Here is a 20393-nt window from a genome sequence, read left to right on the forward strand (position 1 = left end):
AACACGTGTGTATATCTTCCATACAAAAGTTCTGATCTCACATATGATGCACCACAATAAGAACTACACATAAAATAGTGTTTTTTTTAAAAAAAAAAAAATTTGATAGTTGTGGGATCAATGATTTGAATTCTAGACATTTTTGTTAGAAGCACCAAAAATTATTTTACAAAGCTCTTAACAAATATAAGTGTCCATTATTCATTTACTTAAAAAAAAAAATCACCCAATGCCACCGTATCAAGAATAAATCTTTATAGGATAGGTGTCTTATAATATACATCAAAAATAAATGAAATCTTTGCTTCTACTTATGGATGATTCTAGTTTTCAAGTCTTCAAGAGTTTTATTTTATATCTCAAGATATGGGCATTATAAAGGCTCCTTGTAGGTTTTTCTTGCCTCAAGTCTTGTTTAGGATATATGGTGACTTTTTTTTTCTCTCTTTATTTAATTATTATTTGTATCCAATTACAATTTTGTTCTTTTGTTTGGTTTGTTTTATCAAACTTTTGTATAACTACAATATGGGCAACATCCTGACGAAATCTTGGTGTGCATTTGGCTGTAAGTTTTTACTATAAGTTTATTTGTTCAAAGTTGGTTAAAATATGATTGGCCTTGTATCTAAAAAATTCTGGTTTTAAAAAGCGAACTAATAAACTAAAAAAATTAAAAAGAAAACTGTTTCCAGAGGAAGAAATCAATATTTTTACCTTTTTTTAGTACATGTTAACCAAATTCTTTACTAAAATTTACTAATTAATTCATCTACTTTCAATAATAATAATTTTTTTAAAAAATAATTAATGTAAATGTAATTCATTTTAATGAAATGGGAGAGAGATTCTAATCCTAGATTTTGGTTGAAAACATTAAAAAATACCATGTACTGACGTAAAAATAATGTTATATACTTAGTTATTATGATAAGTGTACTGATGTAAAAATAATGTTATATATTTAATTGGTAATTGTAAACGACTAAATTTCTTAGTTCGAAATAAATCAAACAAGTAAAATAGTTTCACAAATGCGAATTTGTATTGATGAATATGTGGTACAATTCTCTGTAATTACAAAAGAGTGATCCACTGATTCAATCTCCTTGAAAGATTTGTTGATTGGAATTGTGGTAATGTGATTTTGATTTGAACACAAGATATCCTTCAATTTGGCTGAGGAATGGATCGAAGATTTTTGAAACGGAATTACAACGAATCTCTGGCTATGAGCTTGTTAGAAATTCTTTGTTCTTCGTGTTTTTCGTATTTTTCATGTGTTCTTCGTGTGTTCTTCGTGTTCTTCGTGTGTTCTTCGTGTTTGAAGGTTTGTGGTGGAAGTTCTTCGGTACTTTAGAGGCTTGATTCCGTAGAGCTTCGTTGATTTATGGTGTGTTGAGGTTCCTAGAGGCTTTTGAGCTTGATTCCAGTGAACTTTGAGATTTAGGCAAGTAGTTTGGATGACTTTGCTTCGAATTTTGTTTGTATTTGAGGTTGAAGTTCTTGAAATTCCTGGAGGCTTCGGGGTTTGATTCCGGCAGAGCTTCTGGATTTCTGAACTCAAGATATCTTCTTTCTTCTGTCTGTCCTCCTTTCTGTCCTGGGAAGGCTTCTATTTATAGGAGTTTAGGGGTGGGTGAGCGACACGTGGCGGAGTCTGATTGGTGACACTTGTCACAGCCTGATTGGTCTGCTTATGTCATCGCTTACACGTGCTGGATTGCTTATGTCATCGCTTACACGTGCAGGGCTGCTTGTGTCATTGCATACACGTGCAGGGCTGCTTGTGTCAGTGCTTACGCATGCTGATGCAGTTTCATGCTTTTATTTCAATGACACTTGGCAAACTTCTATTGGTTTCTGAATAGTGATGGCAAAACCTAGCAGTAGTACGTGGCGCTTTGTAATTGGTTGCATTTTGTGGACTTGGTAGTATGATGTGTTAGCTTGTGATAGGTCGGGAATTTTCCCTCTCTACAAATGCCCCCTTGAGACTCGTTCATGCACACAGTTTTGGAGTGTGGTGAGTGAATGAGTCTTGAAAGAAAATAGATTTTTTTTATACTTGACTCTTCTAGTGAAATAGTTGAACATGGTGGAGCTTTTAACAGGATGAAGTAATTGCAGAAGAGTAGATCCACCCATATGAAAGGCTTTGATGAGACCGAGAAGGGGTTTGACTTAACCTCTGCTGAGAAAGCTCGGTCACACGAGTACAGCCAAATACTTGCAAACCCCTTCTCGGTCTCATCAAAGCCTTTCATATGGGTGGGTCTACTCTTCTGCAATTACTTCATTCTGTTAAAAGCTCCACCACCTTCAACTATTTCACTAGAAGAGTCAAGTATAAAAAAATCCATTTTCTTTCAAGACTCATTCACTCACCACACTCCAAAACTGTGTGCATGAACGAGTCTCGAGGGGGCATTGGTAGAGAGGAAAAATTCCCGACCTATCACAAGCTAACACATCATACTACCAAGTCCACAAAATGCAACCAATTACAAAGTGCCACGTACTACTGCTAGGTTTTGCCATCACTATTTAGAAACCAATAGAAGTTTGCCAAGTGTCATTGAAATAAAGGCATGAAACTGCATCAGCATGCGTAAGCACTGACACAAGCAGCCCTGCACGTGTAAGCAATGACACAAGCAGCCCTGCACGTGTAAGCAATGACACAAGCAGCCCTGCACGTGTAAGCGATGACACAAGCAATCCAGCACGTGTAAGCGATGACATAAGCGGACCAATCAGGCTGTGACAAGTGTCACCAATCAGACTCCGCCACGTGTCGCTCACCTACCCCTAAACTCCTATAAATAGAAGCCTTCCCAGGACAGAAGGGAGGACAGACAGAAGAAAGAAGATATCTTGAGTTCAGAAATCCAGAAGCTTTGCCGGAATCAAACCCCGAAGCCTCCAGGAATTTCAAGAACTTCAACCTCAAATACAAACAAAATTCGAAGCAAAGTCATCCAAACTACTTGCCTAAATCTCAAAGTTCACTGGAATCAAGTTCAAAAGCCTCCAGGAACCTCAACACACCATAAATCAACGAAGCTCTATGGAATCAAGCCTCTAAAGTACCGAAGAACTTCCACTACAAACCTTCAAACACGAAGAACACACGAAGAACACGAAGAACACACGAAGAACACACGAAGAACACGAAGAACACACGAAGAACACACGAAGAACACGAAGAACACACGAAGAATACGAAGAACACGAAGAACAAAGAATTTCTAACAAGCTCATAGCTAGAGATTCGTTGTAATTCCGTTTCAAAGATCTTCGATCCATTCCTCAGCCAAATTGAAGGATATCTTGTGTTCAAATCAAAATCACATTACCACAATTCCAATCAACAAATCTTTCAAGGAGATCGAATCAGAGGATCACTCTTTTGTAATTACAGAGAATTGTACCACATATTCATCAATACAAATTCGCATTTGTGAAACTATTTTACTTGTTTGATTTATTTCGAACTAAGAAATTTAGTCATCTACAAATTCTGGCACGCCCAGTGGGACCTCTCTGCCTCTCATCTCATTCTCCTTCAAAGAAAAAAATCTTCATCATCTTGCTACCAACTTCAATGGCCTCTAGCAAGAACATTCAAGCTTCAACAATAGCTGCTTCAATTAAACTTGGTACGACTACCACCAACAGTTGCATTGGAGCAATCAATTGTAGTCAACCTAAAGCTCACAATCAACTTCAATCTCAATCAACCAAGGAAGCCAAGGTCCAGACAATCATCTCCTTAGACCCTCTTAAAAGAAACAAGGTCATCAACAAGGAGTCTGACATGTGTGCGAGTCAACGGGCCAGTAAACCCGTAAGGTGCAAGGAAGCTGATTGGCGGGATCCCCCTGAGGGTTGCACCGCTGACCGACCTTGATCTCAGATTCCCTCTCTACAGTAATTATGATAAGTATATGTGTGTGTGTGTGTATATACACTTGTTCATTTATTTCTTGAATAACCACCGCTTCCTCTGGGAGCGGTGGTCACTCTACAAATATAAATACTTGTGAGGTGTGGGAGAAGCAAGAGCAGGGGTTCAAGTCTCCAGGAGGGAGCTTCACACACATATACACTTAGATTAAGCTAGAGTAGAAATTCTATTTTGTATAAAAAAAAAAAAAAAATTTATTTCCCGAATGAAGATCTTTGTATTAACCTCTCTGAAAGAGGAAGCATTTCATAAAACAACATTTACACGCATGGAAACACATTTATCTACTGACTTTCTCAGCTCTCAGACTTTTCCCTCCCTTATTTCTTAAGGTAGTAGATCTGTCTTCAGTCTCATCCTTGACAACAATAATCCCATCTTCGAAGTCATCATCATGACCATCAATCTCATCATCATCATCCTCCTCATCCTCTTCATCATAATCAATATCATCCTCCTCTTCATAATAATCATCCATATCTCCCCGCAGGGTGTGGAACTCAGGAGGCGGAGGGCAATCTGTGATCGCCTCAGCTCTCTTTATCACAAGATGCCGAATGACCCTTTCATCTGTCCAGCATGCTCTTAAAATCATTAATCCATTTTGCTTCTAACTCAAAGTTCATTAAGATGTAGTGGGCATTCTTGGCTTTTTGTATCTTGTAAGCTAATCTTCTCATACCCCAAGCACTCACTCTCCATATCTTGCCTTTCTTCTCCCTAAAAAAATCTGCAACAAGCATTTCCCGAATATCAGATACTAATGCAGATTTTATATGTGACTTAATAAAATAATAATAATTCTGCTTGAATTTGGACATATACATCAAGTCATGAGTTACTACATGACGACCTATATTAAAGTAATACCTGACTTTTTTTCCCTCTAGAGTTGAATCTACACTTAGGAGGCTGAAATTTAAGCCTTTTCATTCTGTAAATCTTTTTTTTTTTACAACTATTTTTAATTTTCAGATATGACACCTTTTATACACTACTAACAATCATTTCAATGTCTGTAAAAGTCATTCTTGCATAGAGGTTTCCATTGCCTGCTTTTCTTATAGTAACAGTAGACTACCTTTGGTTGTGAAGAAACAAAAGGCAAAACAAAGAGTGCAAACAGTTCTCACAGATATCCAAACTAGTGATTGTATCACCATAGACAAGCTAAATTCAGCACCCTGGAAGATTCAACAGAGTCACTATCATCATTTCAAAAACATCCAGGCTTCTTAAAATTTTATCACTCATCTGAACTCCCGTCTTTTGACAGGTTTTAGTCCATTTATAACATAAAAGACAGTAAAGCAGAACCAGGAAGCATACAAGGTGAAAATACTATGAGCTAATAATAAATCAATTTTCATGGAAATTTTATCATATATGACTTCAGAAGAAATGTAGACTAAAAAGAAAGGTATAAGGGATCACCTTGAACCTTCTCATTAACACTCCCAACCTCTTTTGCATGCATCTCATGAATTAAATAAGGAATAATTACAGTAAACCTACCTGTGGTTAGGCCTGTTTTCACTTTGCCTACCCGTGGTTCAATTATTTACACTTTGCCCACCTGAGGTACCTTCTGTCAGGGATCTGTTACCCACCTCTCCCTTTGCAGTTAGAAAAACATATTTTTAAGAAAAAACAAACATAACAAAAATCAAATAGTTAAAATTTTTGATTGCTTAAGAACTTCTATGAGAACAAAGTGAAGGCACACACATCAACTATGCTATAGTTCTAAAGTTCTAAAAAAAGATAATCCATTATTCAAAAAACAAAAAAAGATAATCCAAAAACCCAACCGGTTTGACACGAAACACGTACCACCACAACTACAACAAGAGAGAAACAAACAACCCAGAAAAGTCAATGGCGTCTAGGGTTTCATTGAAGAGCAAGGGCAAAGCGAGCGGCAAGGCCTTGAAGGGCTCTGTAGAGGAAAAATCCATTGGTGAGAGCTTCAAGGAGTGGAGCACTTGGGCCTTGAAGAAGGCCAAGGTCGTCACCCACTATGGTTTCATTCCTTTGGTCATCATCATCGGCATGAACTCCGAGCCCAAACCCCATCTCGCTCAGCTCCTCAACCTTGTTTGATCGATCTTACTGGCTAGTTTTCTACAATACCCAGATTAGGATTTGGGATTTTCTTTCATGGGTTGGTGCCTATTTGTCAAAATCTTCATGTTTTCAGTTTGGGTTTTAATCTGTTATCTTATGGATTTTGTGTATCTTTAGAATTATAAAAAAAAACCCAACCGGTTTTAAAAACTACCAAATAAAAATCAATTTCATTTTCAAACCATCAAAAAATTCCAGAGAGAGAAGAAGCAAATCCACCACTAATCTCTAATCTTTGATCTGCCAGCTCCGATCTTCGTTGATCTCCCAAATTCAATCTCTGCCGATCTCCAACTCCGATCTCCCAAATCAGATCTCTAACTTCGATCTCCAATCTCCGCTAATCTCTGTGGTTGTCAATCTGTGTTGCCAAGCTTGCCCTTCGCTGAAGTTGACTTATTCTCCACAACAACTAAAGCCACAACCCATCAATCCACTCGTTTCTTCTAAGATCAAGCTCCAAATGATATGTTGTTGATTGGGTAATTTGTGGGTTATTAGCAATTTAGATACTTGATTTTTTGGATTTGATGATTCAAGTGTTTTGCTACTGTGGTTGAGATTCAGAGTGGGTACTGTGGTTGGGATTCGGAGTGGGTTTAAAGTTGGAATTGGGGGTGGGTTCCCTTTCTTTGATTGGTAGTGTTTGGTTGTGTAGAAAAGGACTGAGAATTAGGAGAGGCACATGCAGCACTTAGGGTTGCCACCACGCCACCAAACCCATGGCTGATCTACCACAATCCAAACCTACGGCTGGATTTCTCTTACCTCATTCTTTGGTTGTTATTGCTTATCTCTATCTCACTCTCTTTTGTTAATAACGTTGCTGCTTACTGGTTGTTTTGAGATTGTTGGTCTTCTTGTAAAAACTAGTTCACAATTTTGAGTTCTTATGAGATTGTTGATATTGATATAGATTAAAAGTGATTTCATTAAGCCCTTTGATTCGTGTGCTATTCCTTCACTTTGTTCTCATAGAAGTTCTTAAGCAATTAAAAACCCTAATTTTTTTATTTTTGTTATGTTTGTTTTTTCCTAAAAATATGTTTTTTTAACGGCAAAGGCAGAGGTGGGTAATAGATCCCTGACGGAAGGTACCTCAAGTGGGCAAAGTGTAAATGATTGAACCATGGATAGGCAAAGGGAAAACAGGCCAGGTGAGTTTATTGTAATTATCCCGTTAAATAAACAACTTCATAGTGGTGCACTGTAGAGTCAAGGGAAAGAATTATTCACGGATGTATAATTAGCTCCTCTCTTAGTGGTAATACATTCTGGTCCCAAATTTTCATTAATAAATTTAACAAACAGAGCTGGTTCAATAGATGAAAGTAAATCACAGAATGTTAAGGAATGCTGCCTTGATCAATCTAGATCAGCTTGCACCAAATCACATCCCGCAAAATACAGGGATCCAAAGAAACAAAAATTCCCTTCATTTATTGGAATGCTAAGAAAATAAGAAACACATATCTATTTCTATCACCGGAAATCTCAGTAACCAAAGGAAAATAACCGATCTAGCAAGGACTGGCCAACTGAGGTGAAAGCACACTTTGTTCCACAACCATTTCGCTTTCCAGCTGAAGCATCGGAGTTTCATAGAGATTTTCTGCAAATCAACAATCATTTCAGCAACTGAAACCTCTGCATAATCGGGGGGGAAGAAAGGACCTTATATTTGAAAAAAGGAAGAAGAAACTAGAATTAATTTGAATTATGATAACAACTTACGTTCCTCAGCATCGGCAAACTCAGGCAGAAATTTACCATCCTGAAATTTCTTCTGAAAATCAAAGTAAAACTCCCACCTCAAAATCAACCAGAAAACTAATTAAATGAAAAAAAAAGACTTATCACACTCTTTAGAGATATAGATAAAATCTAGGCTAAGCCAAAATATTTTTTGGTAAGTACGATAAATTTACTAAAACGCAAGGAACTCAAGTTACAAGATAATCAATCCCCTCAAGAATAAACGAAATTAGAGCAACAAAGTCACGAATACAAAGATTGAGAATGCGCAAAACTCATTACACAAGAAGCAAGGCATACCCTACGGCACAGAACACAGAAACAGCAGGACTAAGACCTGCAACACACCAAAAGCAGGGCAAGTAGCTTGTAAAAACACAAGAAGAGCCACAAAGAGCAACACTCAAACAACTCAAAATACAAGCAGCAAACCTATCAGGCTGCACCACACAGCTAAAATTATATATACCAACCCCAATTAAATCACAGCAGGTTACTCAGTAACAATCTTTCTTCAGAAGGGATTTGGCCTTGATGCAAAATTGCATTTCTCATCTTCCATATATCGTACACAACCAGTAACTACCATAGCATCTCCCATTGACCCACAAACATTTAACCAAATCTGTACAAAAAAGCACTTGCCAACTAGAGTACACATCTATCATCTCCCTTACCATCTCCCATTGACCCACAAACATTTAACCAAAAAGGACCGTAATGTTGCAAAGGAGCAATGAAGCAACAGATGATCAACATGTTCATCACCATTTTTTATTTTTTAATATTTACATACAACACCAATTAAATAGTCTAACATCATGTTTTACATTTATGAGATAGTCAAGCTCAAGCAATTAAATTCTAACTTCACAACTTTCTTCAAAATTTTTAAGGAAGAAAAGTTATGGCTAGTACATCACTTTCAAATGAGTCCATCACTAATACAGTAACACCGCTTTTCTTGTATACCAAACACAACAAGTATCTCAACAGTTGTGGAAATGTTCATGTCACTAGATTTATTGTTAAAGTAAATGAAAAAACTATAAACATTATTCATGGTTTTTGTATATGGCTATATTCTATAGCATGTTCAGTTAAGACTTTAAGTTTTTACCCCAAGCAGAATCAGTAGCAGACATATTAAAAAACTATCAAGTAAAAGAACCCAACTTTCAAATACAACTAAACCAAGACTAAAACTACTATTTTTTTTTTTTTCCTTTATAGCACTCTGGAGAAGTGAATTAAAAAAAAAAAAAAAAGAATGAACACGGATTTTGTGTAAAAAGCACCTCTTTAAGGAGCACAGCGTCAGGGAAAAATTCAGTAGCCTCTTCTGGTTTGGGCACAAAGCTATGAGTGTCTGGCTTTTTGTTCTTGTGGTTCCTTCTTTGCCCCCACTATCACCAAGTCTCTATGTTCAGCACAGAGCTTCTGGGTAGTGAATGGCCTTGAAAGAGAGATGGGAAAGTACCCATTTGCAAATTGCAATTGATTTTTTTTTTTTACTTGGTAAGTGAGGGGGATAGAACCCCTGAGCAAGCGGTTACAAAGGAACCCGGGTGCCACTTGGCTACAAGGCCATTGGCAATTGCAATTGATATATGTGTTATAATAAAGAATGGAACTAATAAAATAGGGTTGATTTGGTAATTGTAATGAAGTTTGCAGGTTTTTTTTGTAATTTTACATTTGGGGAAAGTTCAACTGATTCATCTCAAAATTTCACAATTTTTTTTTATTTAAATAATGTGAATATTTTTTTTTTCATCTTTTAAAATGCACGCATCAACGGTAAATATTATGTAAAAATGTAAATTAAGCGTAAGAGAATATTTTTTTCCCAAAAGCAATCCGAATATGTTACCTCAATAAAAAATGTTGTTCACTTGTTTGGATGATTTTTTTAAAAACTTATTTGTTTACTTATTAAAAGTTGGTTAAAGTATAATTATATCTAAAATTATGAAACTGTACAAATTTTCTAATAAGTTAAAACCTAAAAGAAAAAGTTGTTAACAAACAGACTGGGGGGGGGGGGGGGGAAACAACTTTAAGAATAAGTTTATCTGTTTGTAATAAGTTCTAAATTTGACTCACTTAGATCAGAAAAATTGAAAATTTTGAGATAACATGATTTTAATAGGAATTATCATTAGAAATAGAAACTGACTAATAGGCTAGTACCAACAGAGGCAATTTCAAAGCAAAATATATTATAGTACAAGCCATATATGTCTCTTATCAAAAGTTGGGACACCTCCACAAGCATAAAGTCTAAAACAAGAAAACCTTGTTGAAGCTGAACTCCTTTCCCTAATTTAAGCTTCAGCGTAAGCACTAGTTTCCTAAAGCAGTTGTTAATCTTTATTGATGGGAAATTTGGTCGTGAGACTCCTGCAATCATCAATAATTGGTGCAAAGTCAGCATTAGAATCATCATTGTTGGTAACAGATTTGGCATCAATTCCTAATTCAACTGCATGGATTAGGAGGAGAATACATAAAGTAAGAATTGAGATCCAATACAAATGCAATATTTTTTTTATTTAAAGGTTGAGATTGATAGTTGTTTTTTACAACTCTCAAGCTCAACCATTTTGATAGCCCCTAACTTAGCTTCTAAGCTATTAGTTCAACCTATAGCTCTGGCAAATCCTTTAATCCAATATCCATGTCAGTCTCTACATGAGTCCACCACAACCGGCAAGCGTAGGGCATCAAAGTGCTATGCCATCAGCGTACAACTTATGCCAATTTTGGATTGGAGGCTCCCATCTCACCAGAATATAGAGATGAGGAAACGTATTAGCGTGGCCTTATCTATCTTGCAAAATAAGTTATTGTAAATTTTTGTTTTATAAAAAAAGTTATTATATGATTTAAATAAGTCTATAGACAAAACAAAGTAAGGCACCCCATATTATTTTACGTTTATTAATTTTACAAGCAAACCACCAAAGAAAATACTAAGAATTTACTTACCCATTAGAACATCACTCGAAAAAAAAGAGAAATTCAAACCGATAAGCAAACCAAGCCATCCAACGTATGCCCAAGCACAGTATATAGAATACACAGTGGTGATTAATAGTGCAATGCGTTCGTAGCTCAACATGAATGCCAACCCTGAATTTGAAACAATGTTAAACCCCAGCAGTTTAACTATTTAACAAACTAATAGAAAAGAAGATCAACAAGCAAAGTTAGGTAAGAGAATCACCTCCAAGGAAGATGACAAATGCAGTTGTCCAAAAGCTTCCATAAAACCACAAGAAAACAGTTCCAGAAATGGCAACAACCAGAATTGCAAGATTGAACCCAACAAAAACTCCAATAAGAGCAGCTAAGGCCTGAGTAATCATGATAGTCATAATAGGAATATAAGAATATGAAAGATACAATAGCTAAACTAACAATACAATCAGAAAAAAACTTAACAAAAACTCTATGAAAGTGACAACTACAAAAGCAGTCCACAAAAAGATAAAGTCATGCCAACTATTCTGAAAAGATATATATAGACTTCATCATTCTTGTGTTTTAGCTGCATGCGTAACATGTTACACATGAAATCCGCATCACGCTATCACCTGAATTTTTGAAAGGTTACATGAGGTTATATTCATGTTTGAGCCTGGTCAAAGCATAAAAGAGTTACAAGTGGCATCCACAAGGTTCAACTCCTAGTAACCAAAGGAGAATAGATATGTGCCTAGGCATAAAGGACTGCATAACCAGAAATAGCAACTACAGTATCACCTGAATATATATTAGTACCATCAAGAGCAGACGCTATAAGTTGAAACTCTAAAAAAAAAAAACCATCCTACTTAACAACTCACTAGGTGATCAAGCCTAATTAGTAGCTTCTTTGAAAAGATTATGGCCAAAGAGCTATTGCCCTAATTTCATGATCATAACACACGTATAACAATGATAAAGCCTTAGTCCCAAAAATTTGGGCTCGATTATGGCTTCTCAACAAACTAATATGAGTCCGCCACATGTATTCTTCTTTGTCATTCTAACATATCCAACATCTTACTCTCTGTCTCCTCCATATATATAAGTAACTTTGGCCCAAAGGGAGATTCGATATTCTTTGTCACCTTTTTAATTAACATGTCCTTTTTTACTACTTCCACCAATATTATTTTAGGTCCTCCTGTAACTCTTTTTATTTCTTCAACTAGAATCATATCACTTTTTCTCACTAGTGCATCAAATTCTCTCCTTTGCACTAATCAAACCATCTCAAATAACTCTATCTCATCCTATCAGCAATACGAACTTCCCTATCTTTAAACGAAATTCTTCATTTCATTCCTATCTTAAAATTCTCATTTCAACTACACTCACTGCATGAACATGTTACTTCTTAATAGCCCAATATCTGTTAGAAGTTAAACTTGTTTGTAATTAGTCCTTCATAAATAAGTGAGTTTCATAAGTTAATGTAGTGGGAAGTTTATTGAAGTTATGTGTGAGATTTATGAATATAAGAGTTAGAAAATAAATGTAGTGAGAGTTAAAGGTTGGATGGTGTACTATATAAACCCATTCATCCGTCAAATTCAATGCAAGAGTTGAGAAATACAAAACCTTAAAGAGTTCTAACTCTTCCCTCTCCACTATCTCTCTCTTTATTTAATTTGTGAGTGTGAGTCTTTTCTACACACTAAGTAGTGTGTGGATATTTGTGAGAGTAACTGAAGAAGGGCCCATCAGTAGTTTGTTTTATTTCCAACAAAGTGGTATCAGAGCCAATCGGTTCGTGGTGAGAATGGCTATTGCTAATGGGATGGTGTCATTCCAATTTCCTCGACTTACCAAACAAAACTTTGAAAATTGGAGTATCCGAATGAAGGCGTTGCTCGGATCCCAAGATGCGTGGGAGATTGTGGAGAAAGGTTATGTGGAGTCACAAGATGAAGAATCTTTAACCCCAAACCAAAAGGAAGCCTTGCAAAAAGCTCGAAAGAAAGATCAACAAGCACTTACGTTGATCTATCAAGGCTTGGATGAAACTATGTTCGAGAAAGTTGCAAATGCAACTTCATCCAAGCAAGCATGGGAGATTCTTAAAAACTCTCTAACGGGAGTTGATAAAGTGAAGAAAGTTCGCCTTCAAACATTGAGAGGTGAGTTTGAAGGTTTGCACATGAAAGAATCTGAATCTATTTCAGATTATTTTTCAAGGGTGTTGGCAATTGTAAATCAATTGAAGAGATATGGTGAGAACTTGGATGATGTCCGTGTGGTAGAAAAAATTCTACGGTCATTAACTTCTAAGTTTGACTATATCATTGTGGCGATTGAGGAATCAAAAGACTTGGAGTCAGTGACCATTGACCAACTCATGGGATCATTACAAGCCCATGAAGAAAGGCTTAATAAGAAGAAGCAAGAGCCTTTGGAGCAAGTCCTACAAGCAAAGCTCACCTTGAATGAGAAAGGTTGGCGTGAAAGTAGCCAAAGAGGCCGAGGACATGGACGTGGTAGAGGGAGAGGATCTGGAGGAAGAAATGGTCAAAACTCTCCCAATTATGAAGAGAGAGGTCAAACTTCAAAATCCACAAGAGATCATGGAAGATGAAGTTTCTCAAGACCATATAAAAGAAGGTATGATAAGTCTAATATCAAATGTTATAATTGTCAAAAGTATGGGCATTATGCTTCTGAATGTAAAAATGCTGCTAACACTATTAAGGAGAAAGCTAACTATGTTGAAGATAAAAATGAAGAAGTGGAGCCGACTTTGTTGTTGGCATACAAAGGAGAAGGCAAAGAAGAAAATGGTGCGTGGTATCTTGACTCTGGTGCTAGCAACCATATGTGTGGGAATAAAAGGATGTTTATGGAGATTGATGAATCGGTGGTCGGGAGTGTTACCTTTGGTGACTCATCCAAAGTTTCAGTGAAGGGAATAGGTAAAATTCTTATCCGTTTAAAGAATGGAGATCATCAATTTATTTCTGATGTATATTATGTGCCAAGCATGAAAACTAATATTTTGAGCTTGTGACAACTTCTTGAGAAAGACTATGATATCCAGTTGAAAGATTATAGTTGCTTAATAAGGGATCATCGAAATAATGTGATAGCTAATGTGCCTATGACAAGAAATAGAATGTTCTTGTTAAATATTCAAACCGATGCTATTAGATGTCGAAGGCTTGTTTTAAAGATTCTTCTTGGCTTTGGCATCTAAGATTTGGGCATTTAAACTTTGGAGGACTACAGTTGTTGACAAAGATGAAGATGGTGAGAGGATTGCCTTCCATTGAGCATCCTAACCAAGCTTTGTGAAGGATGTCTCCTTGGCAAGCAATCAAGGAAAAGCTTTCCAAAAGAAGCTAGTACAAGATCAACCAAGCCATTGCAACTTGTTCATACTGATGTGTGTGGACCTATCAAGCCATCATCACTTGGTAAAAGTAACTACTTTCTTCTCTTTATTGATGATTTTAGTAGAAAAACATGGGTTTATTTTTTGAAGCGAAATCGAAGCATTTGGTGCATTTAAGAAATTTAAGGCATTTGTAGAAAAGCAGAGTGGTCATGAAATTAAGGCCTTAAGATCGATAGAGGAGGCGAATTCACATCAAATGAATTCAAAGAATTTTGTGAAGCAAATGGGATTCGCCGCCCTTGAGATTTCAAGGTCACCACAACGAATGTGTAGCAGAAAGAAAGAATCGCTCAATTCTTAATATGGCCAGAAGCATGTTGAAGAGCAAGAAAATGCCTAAAGAATTTTGGGCTGAAGCTATAGATTGTGCAATCTATTTGTCCAATCGTTGCCCCACAAGAAGTGTACAAGGAAAAACCCCACAACAAGCTTGGAGTAGGAAGAAGCCTACAGTTTCCCATCTTCGTGTGTTTGGGAGCATTGCATATGCACATGTACCAGATCAAGAGAGATCCAAGCTAGATGATAAAAGCAAGAAGTATGTGTTCATTGGCTATGATCCAAGCTCTAAGGGCTATAAGCTTTATAATCCGAGTACTTGAAAAGTCATTGTTAGTCGAGATGTGGAATTCGATGAAGAAGGCACATGGGATTGGAGTACCCAAGAAGAGGAGAAGTATGATTTCTTTCCTCAAACTGAAGAGGAAGATCAAGGGAATGAAGTTCAGGAAGAGCCTACCACTCCACCTCCATCACCAGCAGCATCATCTCTCATTCATGAAAGTCCATCATCATCATCTTTACTAGAAGGAAGTTCTAGTGAAAGACCAAGAAAAATGAGAAATATCCAGGATCTTTATGATTCAACAGAGATTACTGATGATGTAACACTTTTTTGTCTGTTGCTGATTGTGAACCTACGGGATTTGAAGAAGCAAAGAAGTAGACAAAAATGGAGAAATGCTATGGATGAAGAGATCAAGGCAATAAAGAAGAATGATACATGGGAGCTTGCAACTCTTCCAAGCGGAAAGAAGACAATTGGTGTAAAATGGTTGTACAAGTTGAAAAAGAATGCAAAAGGAGAGGTAGAGAGATACAAAGCAAGATTGGTGGTGAAAGGGTATAGTCAACAGCAAGGTGTTGATTATGATGAGGTATTTGCCCCAGTTGCTCGTTTGGAAACTATACGATTGCTAATTTCTTTAGCACCAAAATCAATGGAGAATTTTCCAAATGGATGTAAAATCCGCATTTTTGAATGGCTACCTTGAGGAAGAACTTTATGTTGAGCAGCCTATAGGCTATGTTGTAGAGGGGCAAGAAGATAAAGTTTTGAAGTTAAAGAAAGCTCTATATGGCCTAAAACAAGCACCAAGAGCTTGGAATAGTAGAATTGACAAATACTTCCAGGTTAATGGGTTTTCTAAATGCTCACATGAACATGCGCTTTATTATAAGGTGCATACAAATGGAGATATCTTAATTGTTTGTCTGTATGTAGATGATTTGATTTTTACAGGCAACAATCCAAGTATGTTTGAAGACTTCAAGAAAGCAATGACTAAGGAGTTTGAAATGACAGATATTGGACTTATGGCCTATTATCTTGGCATTGAAGTGAAGCAAATGGAGGATGGGATTTTTATTTCCCAAGAAGGTTATGCGAAGGATATTCTCGAGAAGTTTGAGATGTTAAATTCCAATCCAGTTAGCACCCCTGTAGAATGTGGAGTGAAGTTGTCAAATCATGTTGATGAAGAGAAGGTTAATCCAACATATTTCAAAAGTTTGATCGGAAGTCTGAGGTATCTAACATGCACAAGACCAAACATTCTTTTTGGCGTTGGACTAGTTAGTCGTTACATGGAAGCACCGACGATGACTCATTTGAAGACTGCCAAGAGAATTCTTCGCTATTTAAAAGGTACACTGGATTATGGACTGTTGTATTCACCCTCTAAAGATTTTAAACTTGTTGGCTACAGTGATAGTGATTGGGCCGGAGATACGGATGATAGAAAGAGTACTACTGGTTTTGTATTCTATATGGGTAATACTGCATTTACATGGACGTCCAAAAAGCAGCCAATCGTGACGCTTTCCACTTGTGAAGCTGAGTACGTTGCTGCTACCTCCAGTGTTTGTCATGCAAAGTGGCTTAGAAGTTTATTGAAAGAGTTGCAAATGTTCCAAGAAGAAGCTACGAAGATATTTATGGACAATAAGTCTGCACTAGCTCTTGCAAAGAATCCAGTCTTTCATGACCGAAGCAAGCACATCGACACAAGGTATCATTTTATTCGAGAATGTATTGCAAGAAAAGAAGTTCATCTTGAGTTCGTGAAGTCACATGATCAGGTTGCAGATATACTCACTAAACCACTCAAGTATGACACATTCAACAAGCTGCGAGCCTTACTTGGAGTAATCAAGAAAACAAGTTTAAGGGGGGATGTTAGAAGTTAAACTTGTTTGTAATTAGTCCTTCATAAATAAGTGAGTTTCATAAGTTAATGTAGTGGGAAGTTTATTGAAGTTATGTGTGAGATTTATGAATATAAGAGTTAGAAAATAAATGTAGTGAGAGTTAAAGGTTGGATGGTGTACTATATAAACCCATTCATCCGTCAAATTCTATGCAAGAGTTGAGAAATACAAAACCTTAAAGAGTTCTAACTCTTCCCTCTCCACTCTCTCTCTCTTTATTTAATTTGTGAGTGTGAGTCTTTTCTACACACTAAGTAGTGTGTGGATATTTGTGAGAGTAACTGAAGAAGGGCCCATCAGTAGTTTGTTTTATTTCCAACAATATCAACATCATAAAGCATAACTAGTCTTCTAGCAACTTCTAACTTTTTCCTTTTAACTTAATCGAGATTTTATGATTACGCAATACTGGTGATGAACTTCTCCACTTCATCTGCCATGCTTTTATCCTATGATTCACATCCTCGACATTCTCTCTATCCTTATGAATAATTTATCCAAGGTATTACAAGCGCTCACTCTTTACTATCTCTACACTATCAATTTTACAACTTCTTCATCTTTGTTTCTAGTTGTACTAAACATACACTCCATGTAATCTATTTTAGTCTTACTTAACCAAAATCCTTTATATTCTAAAGCATCCCTCCAAATTTCGAACTTGGCGCCGATTCCAAATTCATAACACCCAAGTAAGCCATATAGTAAGAAATCATTTGAAATCAAAATTCCAGTTAGACTGCTCACTCACATGAAACCAATCCAGTGCATCAAGCTTTTTCACTCCAAAATCCTTCATTGTAGTAAGTAAGGATTTAAATGCCTCATTGAAATTGAATGGGACTACCATTTTCAAATATAAAAGAGCACATGAGTGGCAAAACCATCACCGAGATTCCAAAATACATCCACAAAACATAAAAGAGAGCCATGACGCACTGACGGTACAGAACTGCATTCAGGAATCTTTGACATGATGCATCTTTTTTTTTCAATACGATATGACATTTTTTCACATACTGGCTTCCACTTCGACACAATAAATTTCAATAAGGCAGATATAAAGAGTAAGAATACTTAAAAATATAACCAGATTGAAGTCATTATTTACCAAGGGGGGTATCCAAGGCGCCCCTAATTTATAAATACAGAACATCAGGAGCAAGAAGGTGCTACCATGGTTTTGTACAGTTTAGGATGAGGATTTAAGATACCTTCAATAAGAGGGGTTAAATTTTAGTATCCATGCTGTTAATTGTAAACTTTTTGTAGAGGTTGCCAAACTAGCTGATATGGCAACAAAGTCACATGAATGTCTTTTGGGTATCTGACTGTATTTGACTGCATTCTCCTTTTGGGTTATCAAAAATAAATTCAGAAAATTGGGATTCTTAAGAAAATCATCAATCCTTTTATTTTTGGTCTGACCTTAACAACAATAAATAAATGAATTGCAAAGGGGAAAATGGGACTGAAAAATAAAAGTATATTATCTTTCAAAAAATATTTTAAAATTTGAGTCCAACCAGAACACCTATAAACAAATGAAGCACTGAGATTTTGTTGCTAACTCAAACATAAACAGGACTTACCAAAACAACAAGAAACTTGAGTATCCCAACCATAGCAATTACTGAGAAAATGCTGAACCATATTACTGAGAAGAAGGATGTTTTCCCCATGCGTAAGAAGGAATCCATGCCTCTAAGAGCACAGCCTAACCAAGCCACTGGTATGAGTAGCATTATGATCCCAACTAGCACGAGCCATTCCGAAACAACAGGATATGCTTGAGAAAAAGACAGTTCGACGTGAATTCCAAAGACATGCAACTAGATACACATACGTGTGAAACGAATGACAATAGGGATTTGCCATATGCTGTGGCATGTGACGTAGGACAACCACAATAGTATAATAGAGCAGAAAAATGATAGGATAAACCTTAGGAGTCAGCACCTAAGGGCTGCTTGGAGTCAACACCAAGCAAACTGGAGTCGGCACCAGTGTAAAAGAGAACAAACGTTTTTTTTTATAATTGTCAAAAGCTGTCTTACAATAATCAGAAAAAGTGTTTAAATAACTAACAACACAAAACTCTAATTATTAAATGTTCGGGCTTGCTTAATCTCAAGCCCAATAACTAATAGGCTCCATCCATAAGGCCACAGGTTGGGCCGTCTTCTTTTTGCTCTTCCTCCCATACGTGTGTATAATTGGGGGCCTATATCTTGTGTCCGCACCAACTCCCCCCGAGTGAGAGGAACTTGACCCCGTCGAGTGGAAAGCTGAAGAGCTCTGATAGTACTCCAGTAAGTCAGGATCCAGTCGCTGTAGCTCATCTTTAGTAATCCATGTGCAATCAGAATCTGGTCGCCCGCGCCACCGAACTAGGAAACGGTGAACTCCTCCATCCCTGGTAGAAACAATTTGCTCATCTAAAATAGCATCAATAGATTCTTTATGTGCATATGGCAAATTTAAGGGTAAAGGGGTAGGCATAGGGGCATCAATAGGATTAAGCAAAGGTTCATCAAAAGGAGTATCAGGAATAACTGTAGGGCTTTTATAAGCAACTAGATCCTCAATATTAAAGGAGGAGCTAATACCATAATCATGAGGAAGGTCAATGACATATGCATTTGGGCCCATGCGTTTCAATACCTTGAATGGACCAGCACTACGAGCCTGCAATTTCTTAACGGTCCCAGAGGGAAACCGTTCAGGTCGGGTACAAATCATGACATAATCTCCTGCCTGAAACTCTGCACGACGCCGATGAGTATCAGGATGAATTTTATATTGAGAATTACTTACCTGAATTTTTTTGTGAATCTCAGTATGCAAATCATGAACATGTCGTGCGAATGCCTCAGCAGATTCAGAAATCCTAACGTGTGGGGACATGGGCAAAAGATCTAAGGGCTTCCTAGGTGTATATCCATGCACAACCTCAAAAGGACTAACGCCTATAGACCTGTTGACAGAGCTATTATATGCAAGTTGGGCTATAGGAAGAATTGAATCCCAATTTTGATTGGCTTCACCCACTAGACACCGAAGGAGGTTCCCTAGGCTACGATTAACCACCTCCGTTTGACCATCAGTTTGAGGATGAAATGCCGTGGAAAATTTCAATTTGATGCCTACTAAATGCCACAAGGTCTTCCAAAAATAACTCATGAAGCGAACATCCCTATCAGACACTATGGTTTTGGAGAGACCATAAAGCTTGACAATCTCATCAAAGTAAAGCTTTGCAATTTTAGAAGCATCAGAAGTCTTAGAACATGGTAGGAAATGAGCCATCTTAGAGAAGCGATCAACAACTACTAGGATAGAATCATGCTTCCTAAAGGTGCGGGGCAAACCTAGCACAAAGTCCATACTCACGTCCTACCACGGGCGATCTGGCACAGGTAAAGGCGTGTATAGACCAGTGTTTTGCTTGCGATGTTTGGCTAGTTGACATGTACGACACTGACCAACTATCTTAGCAACGCCCCTCTTAAGACCAGGCCAATAGAATTGACGTTCCACTTCCTCAATTGTCTTGTCTCGGCCAAATGACCTGCAAGGCCTCCTGCATGTATCTCCCAAACTAGAAAATCTCTCACTGACGACCGAGGG

General features: G+C 37.1%; 1 protein-coding gene and 1 pseudogene across 1 annotated transcript; one reads left to right on the forward strand and one right to left on the reverse strand.

The window, feature by feature from the left end:
* Window positions 1-4199: 4199 nt before the first annotated feature.
* On the reverse strand, window positions 4200-20150 carry LOC142624922 (uncharacterized; annotated as a pseudogene).
* LOC142624039 (mitochondrial import receptor subunit TOM7-1-like) lies at window positions 5727-7030 on the forward strand. The gene has a single exon (XM_075797538.1). It carries the CDS (start codon window positions 5849-5851, stop codon window positions 6071-6073), a length of 225 nt encoding a protein of 74 aa, XP_075653653.1. The 5' UTR covers window positions 5727-5848; the 3' UTR covers window positions 6074-7030.
* Window positions 20151-20393: the final 243 nt, after the last annotated feature.

Source organism: Castanea sativa, chromosome 2 (genome assembly GCF_040712315.1).
Source record: "Castanea sativa cultivar Marrone di Chiusa Pesio chromosome 2, ASM4071231v1".
NCBI classification, from domain to species: Eukaryota; Viridiplantae; Streptophyta; class Magnoliopsida; order Fagales; family Fagaceae; genus Castanea; species Castanea sativa.

Coding starts and splice junctions, on each gene's coding strand:
- LOC142624039 (XM_075797538.1), top strand. CDS start 5,849: ATGGCGTCTAGGGTTTCATTGAAGAGCAAGGGCAAAGCGAGCGGCAAG.